We start from the raw sequence: 16,315 nt of genomic DNA, 5'->3' as shown, positions 1-16,315 counted from the left end.
TAGAAGTAGTAGAAGTAGTAGAAGTAGTAGAAGTAGTAGAAGTAGTAGAAGTAGTAGAAGTAGTAGAAGTAGTAGAAGTAGTAGAAGTAGTAGAATTAGTAGAATTAGTAGACGTAATTGTTTAAAATTCGTAACTTTAGCTACAGCTAGGGTGCTGGATAATGAAATTGGGGCGTTGAATAATAATTCCCAACTTTTGTGGTATCAATAGACATATATGTAGCATTTATATCATCCTATTGCTAAAAGTCTATTCGGTTCTCGGCAACTGCCAGCGAGTAGTTTTACACATATAAATAGAACAAGATGTCAATCGCAGAAACTAGAAAGAGATGCTCATCCCTAATTGAGTAGTGATCACAGCCAAGAGATAAAAACACATATCTTCATCTTCCATTCCAAGTCATATCGCCTTGAACGATCCGCACATTGTCGCCGAATGTATTCCCAGAGATGCTCCGAGTGCTATTCCCTCTACCCTGACCTGCTATTGCTGCATTAGCTGAGAGAAAAGTAAAGATTGGAATATGTAAAATCTCACCACCATTGGATTGAGCTGCAGCTGGACGTTGAATCTCATCAGTTACAATATAACGGTCTAAAATGGCCTTCATCACACTCGCGGCAGTTGCAGCCGCAAAATTTTGCCATCGGTCATTCTTATGGCTATCCGCATAGTCGGAAACACCTTTTACCACCAGACACGGGACTTCATCCCACGCTCCGGCGCCTTCCATCTCGAAAGCAATGAGATTATGCTTTTTGGCAAACCAATCTCGGATTTCTCCGCTCTTCATCACAGTGTTGCCGGAGCCTATCCGTCCAATGAAGATGTTGGAGCTGAATTCGCTGTCATCTTCAAAGGGCATATCTTGTTTGACAAGCTTAAGCTCTTCGCACCCGAGATCGGCGCAGGATGTCGCGGCAGCTAACTCGCAAGTGGTGTCGAGTGCACTGCAGATGTCGCATTTTGCATGGCGATGGACATAACCGGGCGAATATAGCTTGTTTTCAGCGATTCCTGGATACTGGTATTTTGCTCGCCGTCGCTTCTTCGCAGCAGCGCTTTGCAGCTGCTTCAAGTATACTGCCGACTTAGTTTGCAGCCTATCTCTCATAAGTTCCGTTTCGAAGACGGCCAACAACCCTCGGATATCTTTATTTGCCCTCCCAAGGCTGTCTTCAATATTTCTTTTTACGTCAAAATGTCCGGGATACTGTCGACCAAAGTCGTATTGGACAATCGCCTTGCTCACAACTACGTCGCCCAGAAACACATCATAGTCTGCGATTTTGGGCACGCCGCCGCAGATGCCGACAAGAAAAACGAGCCTGAGGCTGCTGTAACTGGACCGTAGACTTGCTGTCGCAGACGCTGCGCTGTTTGTGCCCATGCCTGGGAGCACGGCGAGAACCACATTGTGCTTTCCGAGTCGGCCAGTTATGTAACTGTTGTTGTCGCCGCTTGTGCGACCAAACTGATCACCCTCTTCGTCCCAGAACTGATCAAAGAGCAGCGTGACGGCATCGGCCTCCCTTGGTACGGCACATATAATGGCCACGTGGAAGTCGTCTCGACTTGTGGGTTGCGTGAATTGAGCCATAAAGGATTAAAACAGGCAGACGGGCTGTTTTGGACTGGTGATACTTCGAATGACATGCCGAAAGAACACACTTATTTCTTTCGAGCCTTGCCGCGCCCAAGCGGGGTATGTTGCGGCTGAGCTGTAAGTATCACAGAATAATGGGCGTCAGGCTGAATGAAACAATAAGGCAGACTACTGACATGCGATTTGTAGGGATTAGGCTCTCCTCATCGATGATTGGCCGTCAATATCTAAAGCATGTTACATGTGCCTTCGACGTATGGAAAGTCATAACTTCTTCGCAGGGCGCTTAATCGCCTCAGATGTCACATATTAATGCCATGAAAATTTAACATTGCAATTGCTTGTGGATTGTCTTTTCTATTGGCAAGCTCAGAATAATATTTTTGTTCAGCGCGGCAAGATTGATGCTCAGGTCGAGTGGGTCCATATCCTCTATCTTGACGGCAGATAATGTGAGTAGAATGTGTTCTCAATCTACAGTCCAAAAGCGCCCCAAAATCAAGACCATCTGCTCTAGTCGCCTATCAAAGATGTTTGCGCTACTAAAAGAGGAAAAGAGGATGAGCTTATAAGCGCACTAGAATTCTCTTGGTGGAGAGAGTGCGCCATCGTGCTTAGCACCGTTGAGCTTTTTCCACGGTATAATAGATAATAGCTTGTGAAACGAGATGATCTGAAGACTTTTATCATACTATAGCATGATTAAAATTACAATGCGGTATACAGACGCAAGTGGGAGGAGATGAGACCAGGAGAGAGAGAGATATTATATTGATAAGCATCAGCACACGACTCCAATAGCTGTGGCCAGCCGAAGACAGTACTGATAAGGCAATCCCACGTTTCGGAAACTCCTTCTATATCAGCTCGGACACTGGCAATGGTGATGGTGAACCTCTTCGGGGAACCTATGATGAGGATGTAAAGGGTCCTCTACCGAAGTTAAGGAGACTGTAATTAAACCATGAACCATACCTCTAGAAATTATACAATTTAGCTTAATCAAGCATCCTCACAGCACTTTTTCAGTTCCTAGGGGATGTGGTCGTGAATAGTTATATTTAACCCCAATAACAGTTTGTCTAGTTGAACTTTTACTTCTGTATTATTGATGCAGTAAGTTTAGGATAACTTTTTGCTAACATTAGAGCATCAGGGCAAGCTTCAGCGGTCGGATAAGCTAAGAATAAAGAGTTAGAGACTATAAAATAAAACTACACAAATAATTGTGGGTAGGAATGGTAAATTGAGAGAAAACTCCTGTCTTCGGGATGAACCGTATATCAATAAGAATTTACAAGTAGCAGTAGTAGTAGCGTTAATAGTAATTGACTAGGCTATAACTTGTAGATTAACAACCTTGGAATAATATTGATCTAGCTAGGTAGATTTCTCAGTCTGTTCTTCTTTCTTGTCTCCATCTTTAGTCATGGCTATCTCAATGACTCGACCTCTACTACCTCTACTACCTCTACTACCTCTACTATCAGCTCTGCTAATTGTTGCTGTAATGGGCTTTTTGTGGGAATTTTACGTATAACTCATTTGTACCGTACCCACTGTCCGGGGAGGCCATCCGTCACGGCGTGAACAAGAGAGTCAATCGACTCTTTCCCAACCACACATACCTCTCACATAGCTCTGTAGAATATTGAATATCGATGCGATATTAGTCCATGTAACAAGCGAGTATCATGTTTCCTAGCGATCGCGATAGAAAGAAAGAAGACTGTTGAGATGGTTTCTGTTATCACAATATATTTTCTGGTGCATGTTCATAAGAGACAATGTATTTATAATAGTATATGTAATTTTATATACGCTTATACGTAGTTTATAACTCTAAATATTCGTAGTTGCCTAGTACCTATTTTCTACTGGCACTTCTATTACCTTAAATATTTATTGCTAGTCTTCATCCGCGGAAAGCTGGCGAGCAACTGTGAGCATCATACACGCACTCAACAAATACAAACGTGTTTCTTATTGTTATTTTCTCCTTCAAAACATTAATTGTGGGGCTATCTGAGATATTTTGAAAGAATACAGCCAGGGAACTTCGCACTTTTCACTTTTCACTTTTCATCCTCGCTTCTTCCTCGCTAAGCTAGCCTTTTCTTCATGCCAGGACAGCCACCACCTACGATAGCCATTTCTCTCCAAGTGATGAGACCTTCTTACGCTTTAAGAAGCGTAGCTGTTTTTCGATATTTCTTTTTCGGAAAAAAGTCGGCGCACTCCGTTGTGAAGGCCCTTCCAAGATTTTCTGTTACTGTCTCGAACCTTACTGGCCATTTTAAGCGTCTTATTGTCGTGGGAGATATCAAGCTGGCGGCCTTTGGACAGGCCAAAAAGGACCAAAAGGAGGGATCCGGCAAAGGCAAAGGGAATGGGAAAGGGAAAGGTCAAAGCCAAGCACGAGCCAAATTACGGAGGTAGGCTGACATACATGCAAGATGGCAAGCCTTGTTATGTCCAAGCCGAAGTTTTACGAAAAATATACTGGAGGTTCCAGTCAAGAGGTAGTAGATGCAATAGCACCAGTTTCAAATAGAACTAGAAATTATCATATTCAGCACTCTTCATGTTTCATTCTTCTTTCTACTTCAATCGCACAGCGATTTTATACATCGTGTATCGTGTATAACCATTTTTGTGAAAGTCTAGGTGGCACGACATTAGTTGTAGCACTGATTAATATGAGACATACATTAGTTGGCTCCATATAACTTCAAAACTTCTTACCTCATAGAAGCGTATAAATACCCTGCGTATCTTCTTTTTTTGGGACATGCCTTTCTCCTCTTTGATGATCTGACAATAGTTATCAATATCATATTAACTCTTCGTTTATACATAAAAATGCCAGAAATACAGGATCCAGTCCGCCATGATGTCAATATCATGGCCCCCTATGGTCAACCATCTGCATCTACATCACTTACAAATATCGTCTTTAATGCTCAACCATTTGGCGGTGGACCTATAGCCACTCTCACAGCTGTCATGCCATATGTTCGAAGCCGACTAAAGTCCCTCGGACCCATAGCTCTGCATTATGTGGGATCGAGTCTTACAATGGACTTCCAGAAGCTCACTGAGGCCAAGTGGGATGGGATACACAATATTGACTTATACACAAATCCGGAAATGGGAAAAAAGAAGCTCGTTTCTCTCTTGCAGCGCTTGAAGCCACAGCTCGTTGTAACAGCAATGGATGAGAGTTTTACTGCTGCTGCTCAGGAAGCCGGAGTCCCAGTCGTGATCATTGACCTTCTGCTATGGTTCTGGCGCAGTATTCCTCCTCAATGGCCCCAGGCCGAGCTGGTGATTGCAGCAGAATTCTACGGTGTTCAGGAACGCATTATCAGCGAAAATTTAAACAACGTTGTGACAGTTCCACCACTTGGACCACCTGCGAGGACTACTCAAGACCCCTCCAAGGATATTGTTCTGAATTTTGGAGGCATGATCAACCCTCTTGCGCCAAAGGAGGAGTATCTCGTCTACGGGCGGCTTGTATATAATGCTGCTCGACGCGCTATTGGCCTGCGCAACGCCACGCTCCCAGAATCTCAACATGCCAAGTTGATAGTGTTAGTAGCCAGTTTGGATGTGGCACGAGGCATTGATCCCGAGGACCCAGAAGCAGCTCGCATGGTTTTGCCAGACGAAGCTCTTGAGCTAATGGCCTCATCAGAGTTGGCAATCTGCACCGCAGGACTTGGCAACCTGTATGCAGCCGGCGCTGTTGGCAATGAGGTTCTTCTGCTGCCACCTCTGAGCGAGACCCACGCAATACAGACACACCTGATTCAGAAGGCCGGTGTTCCTGTGGATGCCATTGACTGGCATGATCTAACAGGTAGAGCGCCCATCGACTACTACCGTGACTCCCCGGAAATCATGGACAATATCAGCAAAGCGCAAAGCCAAGTTATTGGCAGTCCTCAAGCACAGACGGCCCTGGTTAATCGGATGCTGGCGGCCATGTTGTATTCAGCTTCGGCAAGAGCCTCGGCTCAAGACCCGCCCCTACGGACGCTCATCAAGGAGTTTGGACAGGATAATGGCGATGCCATAGCTGCTCAGATTGTGGGCGTATTGGCAAAAGTACGATAAATTGCGATGGGAACATATAAACCATTTCATTTAGTTTTTAATAGGCCACAGTAACTTTGTACAGCGAATACGAATTCATTTAATTTTTAGTAATGATCTGCAGACTCGTCTGCAGAAAAACTATTTCCTTTTCAAGCTAGGAATTAATGTCTTGGAATGAAACGTTGGCGTAGAAATATTACATTATTTGGCAGCGAATAGGTATCCTGCTTGCATGGGTCACCAATAACACCTAATATTAGCATTCAGCATGTAGCACCGAGAGCAGTAAAATCCTGCAATTACTCATACTCGTGTTTGTGTCAGTAATTATGATCACATTATTCAGTAAGGTAAGACATTGTGATGCAAGATGGCAGCCACTTAGTAAGACAAGACACGATGATGCAAGATTAGCGGTCACAGAGTAAGATGCCAAGATCCAAGATGTACGATGGCTCATAAAGTTTCGAAAACACATATCGTCATCTCGAAAAATGTCCATATTTCCAGCCACCTATGATAACTCTACAGCCCTATTAAATTCAAGAGAGTCAAGCTTGCATCTCAGCCGCACTCAACTCGGTTAGGCATTCATCTTTTCCCCTTGAAAGCACTCCACTTTTGAGCCAGCTGAATCTTCTGGATCTTGATTTCGGCGGGCGTATCCGCCTCTTCCAAAACAATGTAATTACCAGGCCACACAGAAAGACATATTAATTACCTCGACAAATTTAACAAATCTTTTCAAGCACCATGCAAGCGTATCTACTGCTTGGGGTGCTTTGAGGACCTTTGTAAATATATAATTTTAAATGTTGCTCCAAGTACAAAAGAGCATCCATCTTTCGAGTTTTGGATGTCGGTGCTTATTTTCAAACTTGATTTAAGTACCTTACTCAATACTGCGGTGCCGCCTCAAAATCGCATTCCAAGTTAGCTCGTAACAATCTCACCACCAACTCCTTGGCCCACTCTTCCGTCATAGCTCCCTTTTCTTCGCTGGTCTCCCAAGTGAGCGATACGATCTCCACACTACTGTCATTCGGCGCTTGCTTCTCCACGATATGAAGTACAAAGAACTCTATGTTGAAAATGGCCCGGTTTATTTTGATGGTTGTGTTTGGGGGTTCGGAGGATGAGACAAAGACGCGCCATTTGTCATCTTGACTTCGCGGCTTGAAACCGGATTTTAGCTTGGAATAGTCGTCGGCGCTGATAGTGAGGCCCCAGGCTGCGGTGGTGGGTTTCTCCATCGTGGGGTTTGGCGGCTTCTCTGGTTTAAAGGCCAATGCAGCCAAGTCGGGATTAGGCATTTTAATAAGATAAGAAGCCAGTGAAATATATATATATATATAAAAGAGAGATTATAGTCTATATCTTTTTATTCTTGGTTTTATATTTATAGATCTATGCTTACTGCTTCATGCGCATACCCGATTATGTATAGTCAGATTAACCCCACCCTTGTAGCTTGGCCTCAGCCGCACGGAAGGGATCTTAGAGGAGGCATCTTCCGTGATACCTTTTGTCGTCGTATTAGTGAGCAAATTGAGGTTGCAGCTTACTATACTCTGAGCTCAGGTAGCGATCATTAGTCTTGACGTTGTTTGATCTAGTTCATCTCAATGCTACGTGACCAGGCTCAGACGCTCTGACGAAAGTATGAGATTTGAAGGGCAGAAGAATCAGCTAGGCATATTATAAAGCAATAGAGAAATTGGTACAGAGTAAATCAGGTTTAAACATCTGAACACAGAAAGCTACAAACAGATAAGTCAGCATCAAAATCAGCGTGGATCTCACAGCAAACACAAGCTCATATATAAAGCCAATAAAAGACTTGCCATTCTGCTACTAGCTCTCCTTTCCATAATTCTTACATAAAGACAAAATGCATCTAGCTAGGATAATAAATTCCTGAATTTTTTACATTATAACAGAAACCCGCACTCAGTTTTAAAAACTTACAGGTCTTGTATTATTTTAACCCCCTCTCTTCCATAAAATGCAAACGCCCGCCAAATATCTGCATCACCCACCACCCATCCATAAGAAAAAAAGATATTCATTCACCATGCCTGACGCACACACACAGCCCCAGGGTATTAAATTGTGCTTGGCTGCCAAAAGCAGATTCCTCCAAATTACATGATTAGGCAAAGTTGTCCGATCGGTCGACCCAGATATCTTCCAGCTCTGCAAAGCTGTGGAAGTGCACTGGTCGGTGGTGGTCGCTATAGAAGGGCAGCGGTGTGTCCAGTTTGACGTGAACAGACTTCTTTTCCATTCCTGCAAAAGCACTGCCCATGAAGCTATAGTTCCACTTGCCATCATCTGGAACAAGGAAGAAGCCTCTGAACCTGGGACTCAACAGAAGCTTTCGCTTCTCTCCCATGGTTGTAGTAAAGCCCTGAGGCTGGTCGCTCTGTGTGTCCTTGTTTTCGGCTCCCCATTTGTAACCCTGAGGTGTCAATCCCCAAGCAGACAAAGAAACACTACCAGGAGTGAACGAAACAGACACTGTGACTGTATTCGTTTTGTCCCACTCTTCGTGTGTATCCAGCAACTTGGAGTGCTCAGTCACATCCGCGGCAGACATGTAAGGAAGTTCACTACCCGATAGCGTGTGAATGACACCCAGTGGCTCCATACCGTCCAGGAACTCACTCTGGGGTAGCTTCTGAGGAAGCTGCACGCTACGAAGACCGCCAATTTGGGGGATCATAACAATACATTTAATCTCCTTGACTTGGTCGTTATCAGGAGCTGAGGCACCATAGAGGTAACCAGCCACCTGGACTCGCAGATCCGCAATCGTGATGAACTTCTTCAAGATGTTGTTGGGCATGACATATGTGACATCATCCAGGTCAGTATCCGCTGACGACACATAGATGTTCTTGGCTCTTGTCCGCAAGTTTGATGTCGCAATGGCTCTGGTTCGCCACTCGGTCTTGGAAGCAAATGTCTGCTGCTCAAACTGAGATGTCGTGGTGACAATGATCTCCTCACCATGAACGTTTTGTGTCTTGGTTGTGACAGCAGTCAACTGCTTCTGCTCTTCCTGCTGCTTCTCGATCTCGGCAGCTTGCTGTCTCTGCATCGATGGCGCAGAGATCTCCATACCAAGAATGATATCACGAACTTCGGTACTTGTCAAACTAGACACATTGACGTTGTTCTTCTTGCCATAATCGTTCAAAATGAGATCTCGCAGTTGAGTTTCAACCTTGATCCACTCTTCGTCATTCAGTGAAGGCCAGATATGGTGGTCGAGCGTAATAACAGTCTTGTCCGGTCGTAAGATGAGCTTCGTCTTGTCAGGATTGACATGAAGAGCACGCAGAATAAGAATAAGACGAGAGAACGCTGTGTATGAGGAAATGCTCTTCAACCACTCGTCGTACAGGTTAAACAGTACCATCTGGGGTTCTGTTGCTCGCAAAATCATATCTCCCAGCTTCTCAACCTTCATGGCCGCCTGGAAAGGAAGCTGAAGTTCGGAAGCACGAATAGAGATGTTGGGGAAGTCAACCAGTTGGACTTCGAGAGGATCCAATAGACCCTTTCGAGTGACAATCAGTTGCTTGGGCTGTTCTTCAACAGGGAGCGAACGAATCAATGCCGCCACTTCTTCTGCCGTCTTCCATTTGGCAAGCTGTCCAAGACGCTTCTGACCTGCCCAGACACTGGTGTGGATAATCTTCAAGAACAACTGACCAGTTCGCGGGTTGAAGATGAAGATGGCACCGTTAATGGGCTTGGTGGTCAAGTTTCCTTCAAATGTCTTGTGGATAGTCACACGGTACACGTTGGTGTCGTCAATGAAGAGCTGAGTCTGGTTGCTGAAGAGCTCCGAGTAATTCTGTGAGTTCAAGAATTCTTGGTTGCTTTCAGAGGCATACAGCTGCAGACCCTTACGAATACGCTCTCGAAGAACGTACAAGGCAGGGTTGGCCTTCATGATCTTGGCCATAGCTTGCTGAATGAGTACCTTCAGACCAGGGAAGTACATTCCGTAGGCTGAGTACAAGTTGTATGCCAAATCAATACCAATCATGATACCTGTAGCAGAGGGGTAAATGCTTGAGCTGTCGGTCGTGTAATCGAGATACTTGGCACGTGTGTATCGCTCAATGTCGTGAGAGTCGTAGTCACCATATCGTAGCTGCACATCAATCCAGAACTTGTTGGTCGATGTAGGCTCAATGACGTCCTTGGTATCGTACAACAGCGAGGGACGAGTGACATTCCACTTGTGGCTGGCAAAGAGAAGAATATCAGCACAAGAGCTGTTCATCTTGTAAGATTTACGAGGGTGGATAGTCTCCTTCTGAACAGTCTCAATGCCGAGAGATTCCAATTCCTGATCAAATACTTGACAAAGATCCATGACCACTGACTCGTGAATCTTCTGCCACAAGTGAGCACGGAAGATTTGAATAAGGGAGATCTTCAGGGTGGGAATCTTTCCGTGCAAGAAGATACCAGTAAGGTCAAGCTGGACCTGGAAACCGACATAGACGTTGGCTCTGTTGATGGTTGGAGACCACCAGAGGGTGAAACGACGGTTAGGAATCTGGTTCAGACCGGATCGCTGAGCGTTGGTGAGCTTCTTGAACTTCATGGATTCTTCGAAACCAGAAGCCTTTTCCCAGAAGAGGCCTTCCCAAGATGGGAAACCAGTAGCCTTGAAGAGAGTGTGCTCAAGGATGGTCTCAACACCACCCAGTGCTTGGATGACATCAGTTCGGTAAGCATTCAGGTTCCAGAGCTTGCCGTCATGTCGCTGGCTCGTCCACCAGAACGGATTGCTCTTCATAAGTTGGTAAATCTTGAACTCAGAGCGAGCGCGGAAACCCTTGTCGAAGCTAAGCGTGCTTCGGTCCTTTTGGAACAGAGTGTTGATTCTTGGCAAACCACGATCCCAGCTATCCTCCAAGTCTTCCAAAGTGAGACGTCGGTTCTGCTGGTTGGCTTCCAGTCGCTTCTGGGAATATTCAGTCCAGACACGTTGAGAATCAATAAATTCTGCCTCCCATGGGATAATGTATCGGAAAATGTTGGGGATTAATGTCTCCTCATCATGTGTCATACCAGCTCTGTAGTGGGTGACTCCCGTGTCCGTCTGCTTAGACCAACGCTTGTCACTGGCTGGGATAAGGATGTGAGAGCCAGAAATCATTCCCAATCCACCAAGCTCCTTGGGGGTGTAGAAAACGGCAGGGGGGAAACGCGAAGGCATCTTGGAGTTCAGTCCAATCTTGACTCGCGTCTGAATCTTGGTCTCGCATTTGACGATTGTATCCAGGAGCTCGATAGTAGATACTGCAGCCTCACGGTAATACGTGAACAGGGCAATCAGAGCAGTATTCCACTTGTTGGCAATCTTGGTAAAGGTTGTCGAACCAGATGACATGAGAATTTGTCGAATACGGTTGTTGAACTTTTGAATATCTTCCTCGGTGACTTGCAAGAATGCGTGCGCCGTCCTCTCCTTGGTCGTATTATCAACAAGAGACCAAACACTGTCTTTGACAGGGAACTCCTCGTTCTGGTTTCTAATCTTGGGCAGAATACGGACTTCAAATCCGCACATGGAGAAGAGCAAGTTGGGGTTGTCGCGGCTGTAAACACTAACAAAGCTGTCATCCCAGTCAATTGTGGTAACGGATCGAGGCAATCGGTTCTTGAAGTCCCAGAAGACGGCTCTTCCAAGGTTGACGTCGTGTCGCATCAAGCGCATACGAGAATCTCGTGGCCAGCACTTCTTGCTCTTATATCCGATGACATTCTCAAAGTTAGGATCCGGTTGCTCAGTGAGGAATCGCTGAATAAGATCTCGTGATTCTTCCGCTGTAAATCGGAGGAAGATCCAAATCTTATCGATGTATCGGCTGTAAAGTCGGATAGGATGTCTGCTCTCAGTTTCCCGATCGCGGAACTGCAAGAAATCGTTGGGGCTTTGAGGTGGTCCAGCGATTTCGCTAGCTCGCTGAGGACCAAGTAGAAGCAAGTCGAGAACAAGACCATAGTATTGGAATACAAAGGCGGAAAACTGGAGACCACGGATCATACCGTAGCTGTTGACGTGGTTCATGTCCTTGTAGGTGAGCTGAACGTTGTTCTTTGCCGTAATGTAGTCAGCAAGATTGTGGTCCATAATCAATCTGAGAAGGGAGTTGAGAAGCGTCAATTCCATCTTCTCATAAACCTTGGATAGCTCAGTCTCAATCATGACGTTGCATTCACCATTTTCAGTCTCCCAAACTTGACCCAGGTTGTTGATACCCTGAGCCCACTTGTAGACCAACAATGGTGGGACTTCAGAGTCAGAGGGCTTGATCCAGGCAGGGAAAAGGTGTCTCTGATCAGCCTGGTACCACAGATACTGGTCAAGATAAGCATCACTAATCTTTTCAATAGGCTCAATATCGTATACAGGGTTGATCGTGCTATAGTTGTCGTTCATGTCGATGTTGACTTCCTTGAACGCTCGCTGCGTGAGCAAAAATCGCTTGATGCGTTCCAGAGTCGTGCCAGGACTATCGTAGGCCTGCTCAATAAGGGCAAGCTCTTCACGCTGGCTCTGATTGAGACGACCCTTGACAGAGTAAGCTTCTCTTAATCGCTCCAGCGCCAAGATCAGAATCTTGGTGTCGTGCTTGTAGGAAACACTGGGGAACGGAATAGGCGAGAACTTGCGAGACTCTAGCCAGTGGACAGTCGTGGTGTAGATGGCGACGGCCTCTTCCGAGGAGACGTACGGACCATCCTTCATGTGGTTATGTTGTCGTTCTTGCTCTGCCTTGAGCCAGAGTCGAGTCAGACGACCAACGTTCTTCTTAGCAACAGTCTTATCGACAGTGGCACCGCGGCGAATACGCTCACGGTTATAATGAGCAACAGAAACCCACCAGTCGGCCTTGGATTTCACATATCGCAAAATGATATTCTCGATGGGAGCGGGCAAGCCAGGCACCTTCCATGGGATGTTACTCTTCCAGCAACGCCAGGCTTCAGAAAGATGTTGAAGCACGGTGTTGACCTTGTTCTGCTTAATACCCTCAGGCATCATGTCCAGAAGGTCAGCCATGACGGAAGCACGGAGCTCAAGATCAAAGTGAGACTCGACACGCTGCTTGGTAACTGTCTTTGCGACGCCCTTGCTGTGTCGTCCTTCGAACTGACGAGAGAGCAGGTTTCCAAGCCATCTCTCAAGGAGAGGGATGATACCACGCATAAAGAATAGCCACACTCTCCACGCAGGAGCCCAGAAACCACAACCAGGACCCTTTCCGACAGGACCAGAATTGAATCTATAGTAGATAAGATGCTTCAAATCCTTACAGGTTCGGATCTGGTGCATGAGCTTGTACTTGTAACGGTACATTCCCGTAAGCTGTCCGACGTGGTTGAAGGCGTAGAGAATACCATCAGCCAATTGGAAAGCGTCAATGTTGCCAAGTCGGTATTGAACTTGTGCATCCACAATCAGCTTGGTCAGTCGCAAGATTTCACGCATCAAGTGGAAAGCGTTTCCGAAACGGGACTTCTTTCGCTCCTTTGTGGTAAGAGTCTTAACAGGTTTCAAGTTGAAGTTGTAATCAAGATGGAGATAGGTAAGGTTCTTTCGGTGAATCAACAGGTTGAGCATGTTGAAACCTTGGCGACAAACTTGAAGACCAGCCTCCACCCAGTCGATTGTAGTCTGTTGGAAGAACTTGGTCTGCTTCAAAGACCTGAGCAAGTTCTGGTTGTTCATGGCCTTGGGCTTCTTCTTGTGCAGGTCGTTGAGGACAAAGTTTTTGAGCAGCTTCTGGTAGGAAACGCGGACCTTGACGGGTGGCCGGTCTGCGGGAGGGTGCTCCAGGTACCACTGCTTAATTAGGGGCACATCTTGAGCACGAACCATCTTACCGGATCGTCGGTTGAATGGGTATGGCGCCCACCAAAGCTCGATAGCTGCAGATGTGTCCTCATTGTCGAGTTCCTCATCAGCAAGGAAAGGCTCCGTTCCAGCAGGAAGCTCAAAAGCATCATCTTCAGGCTCTTCGTTGCTTCCAGGGCCAAACAGCTCATCTTCGAGAGAAACCTCAACGTTCTTAGGAGCCACGTTACGTGATGAAATAGGGTTGATTCGACGATCGAAATGGAATGTAGGCAGATCTGGATCATCGATGCGATTATACACTATCTGGGGGTGAGAGTGCCAGGCCAAGTGTACGCTTCGTGGTAAAGAATTGTATAGGTATGGGAAAGCAACCCGGAATTCAGTGCGAATGGGGTTTCTGAAAATGATTCGGTCGATGGCGTTGAATTCGCCAAAGTCTTCGTCATTGGGGTTAATATCCTTGTATAAAGGCTCAAATCGTGGTCCTCCTGGCAAAGCAACGTTCAGCGCCTTGGCAGTGAGCAGACTCTTCAGATCAAAGAGATAGAAGTAGTTCTTATCCACAACATCGGAAATCAAAGGTCGACTGAGACGGAACAAGGCGGCCATCTGAGGTAATGTGAGATTCCATCCCTTGTAGCTTGGACCATTGACATGGGGTGTGTCAAGTAACGGTCGGTGGTCGTAAAACCATTCGTAGACTGCCTCATCTTCATCCTCGTTCAGCTCCATCTGAATAGGCTCGAGCGGCTCAACGTCTTCGATGTTTTCTGACCATGACAGCGGCGGTTCCTCGTCATCGAACGGTGGGAATCGCATACGCTTAAACAGTCTTCGGTCTGCCTTTTCCTTTCGCATAAACGTCCACATCATGGCCCACTGTGCAAAGAAAACAGGCTCGATAACTCTTGGAATCTCGTTGACAAGGGTAAGGCAGCCGTTGACATGGTACAGAACCTTGACCTCTCGTGCAGACTCCCAAGGCATCGGCATGTTCTCCAAAAGCTTCAAAACCGCATGGGGCATGAACTTCAATGCACCGAGATAGCTTCGCTTGTCGTTGGTGTACTTTTTCTGCGAGACATCGCCGATATCCTTGACGATTTTCCGCAGATGCTCGGGGGGCATGTCAGCCTTTTGCGTCTGGACAAATCCAGCCTTGCGCTTCTCGCCAAATCGATTTCGCTGGCTTCGAAGCCATTCCTTCTTCTTCTGAGCAAACTTTGCGATATGAGCGTCGGCGGGAGGTCGATAGCCGGGCGGCGGCGGGGCTGGAGGAGCAGGAGTCGAAGGAGGAGGTGGGAAAGATGACGATGGAGGAGGCGGAGGAGGAGGAGGACCCCAGCCAGGCGGCGGAGGCGGCGGTAATTGCGACATGGCTGTGTCTTCACTCGTTCAGAAGCAATTCGTGAAGTTGCCTGCCCGAAGGCTTAAAGCCGTGGCGCGTGTCAACGACGCGCTAGCAATCCTGGAATTGCAGACACAGGATAGCAGCCACGTGAAATTCAATGCTCTGGCCTCTGTGCTGATGAAGCAGATGCCGGTCTCGCAAAAATCAGACGACGGCCAGAGCGAAAATGATGCAGAGTCGGGACTGATGTTCAACCTCGCCTTCGTTGGACAATTTCTTGAACGAGATCCTTGGAGGCGCTAGCTTCATCCCGATGGTAGTCTGTCACGTGACTTTGACGTTATTGCAACTTCGAGGTACAAGGACGTGCCAACATCTACGAACTGTAAACACTCGTATAGAGCTTTCAGTTATGATTTAGATATAAATATATAGTGTTACTTTATTTTTCTCGAAAAAAAAATCAAGACTTGGCGACTTGATTCTGTAGATAATTCAGTTGCATTAATCTTTGAAGCTCAAGATCTATACTGAAACCGGTATACCTTTTAGCATGAGACAAATGTGGAGGGGTACATTAAGGTAGAGCTGCAGAGTGAGATATTGCATCAAGTACAGCCACAGTTTGCATAAAAACTGAAAATAATTCGTTATTTGATACATCAGTAATCTATTTATTAAAATTCTGCTATAGTTCCTTTGGATTTATGTCTATCGCAGCTGATATTTCGTTATATATTCTTTCCGAGCTCTGCTACAGGGTACTTGATCAATGGAGCATAAATATCAACGAGCCAATCAAATTTGCTCTAACCCAATTACATAATCACGAACAATCATCTTCTGCCGACAGCAACACCAGGCCTAGCCATCGCGATACCACTTCAATTCAAGAAGACCAAGCCAGTCGCCGCCACAAATCAGCAAAAATGGCGCACCTTAGTACGTTTCCTCTAGCAGAATTGTACATGGACAAACTAACCGCGAATTCGCAGACGTCAAGCCGGACCCGGCTCTTCTGAAGCTGGAGGGTGCGTAACATATCGAAATCCAATTACCCTTTCGCTGTACCGCTCCGCTTTCTAACTTGCTGCACAGCGATGAACAAGGCTCGCCACCGCTACTTCCGCTTCACAGGCCGAACCGCCAGAATCAGCTTCATCTACATGGCCGCTATCCCCGCCGTCTTCGGCTGGGTCGCATACAAGACAGACGTGAGTGGAAATTGGACTATGTGGAGGGGAAGAGGATTGTTTGAGAGGGGAGAGATTAATGGGATGCTGACTGACATTGGATAGGGCCTTTGGGATCTCCGAGCGAAGCGAAAGGGCGACACTTGCTACGAGAAATAAATGA

General features: G+C 46.3%; 5 protein-coding genes across 5 annotated transcripts; 2 read left to right on the top strand and 3 right to left on the bottom strand.

The window, feature by feature from the left end:
• Positions 1-306: 306 nt before the first annotated feature.
• Positions 307-1,733, bottom strand: GGI43DRAFT_273757 (nucleoside phosphorylase domain-containing protein). The gene is made up of 2 exons (XM_083201123.1): positions 542-1,733; positions 307-487 (listed from the first exon to the last, which is right to left on the bottom strand). Exons 1-2 carry the CDS (start codon positions 1,602-1,604, stop codon positions 387-389), a joined length of 1,164 nt encoding a protein of 387 aa, XP_083055645.1. The 5' UTR covers positions 1,605-1,733; the 3' UTR covers positions 307-386.
• A 2,667-nt stretch (positions 1,734-4,400) lies between these two features.
• GGI43DRAFT_418107 (uncharacterized protein) lies at positions 4,401-5,998 on the top strand. The gene has a single exon (XM_083207500.1). It carries the CDS (start codon positions 4,473-4,475, stop codon positions 5,730-5,732), a length of 1,260 nt encoding a protein of 419 aa, XP_083055644.1. The 5' UTR covers positions 4,401-4,472; the 3' UTR covers positions 5,733-5,998.
• Positions 5,999-6,196: 198 nt separating this feature from the next.
• Positions 6,197-7,096, bottom strand: GGI43DRAFT_418106 (uncharacterized protein). Its single transcript, XM_083207499.1, has one exon. It carries the CDS (start codon positions 7,025-7,027, stop codon positions 6,611-6,613), a length of 417 nt encoding a protein of 138 aa, XP_083055643.1. The 5' UTR covers positions 7,028-7,096; the 3' UTR covers positions 6,197-6,610.
• Positions 7,097-7,524: 428 nt separating this feature from the next.
• GGI43DRAFT_418104 (U4/U6-U5 snRNP complex subunit PRP8) lies at positions 7,525-15,224 on the bottom strand. The gene has a single exon (XM_083207498.1). The coding sequence runs from the start codon at positions 14,983-14,985 to the stop codon at positions 7,867-7,869; it is 7,119 nt and encodes a 2,372-aa protein (XP_083055642.1). The 5' UTR covers positions 14,986-15,224; the 3' UTR covers positions 7,525-7,866.
• A 664-nt stretch (positions 15,225-15,888) lies between these two features.
• On the top strand, positions 15,889-16,311 carry GGI43DRAFT_388549 (uncharacterized protein; the record flags this gene model as incomplete). Its single annotated transcript, XM_083204086.1, has 4 exons — positions 15,889-15,901; positions 15,955-15,990; positions 16,058-16,173; positions 16,258-16,311. 4 exons carry the CDS (start codon positions 15,889-15,891, stop codon positions 16,309-16,311), a joined length of 219 nt encoding a protein of 72 aa, XP_083055641.1.
• Between the last annotated feature and the right edge of the window lie 4 nt (positions 16,312-16,315).

The sequence above is a fragment of the Trichoderma evansii genome (assembly GCF_050947405.1).
Source record: "Trichoderma evansii strain SZMC 28006 chromosome Unknown GGI43scaffold_33, whole genome shotgun sequence".
Lineage (NCBI taxonomy): Eukaryota > Fungi > Ascomycota > Sordariomycetes > Hypocreales > Hypocreaceae > Trichoderma > Trichoderma evansii.
The sequence above is the reverse complement of the archived record's forward strand: the minus strand, read 5'-3'. Positions and strand labels throughout refer to the sequence as shown.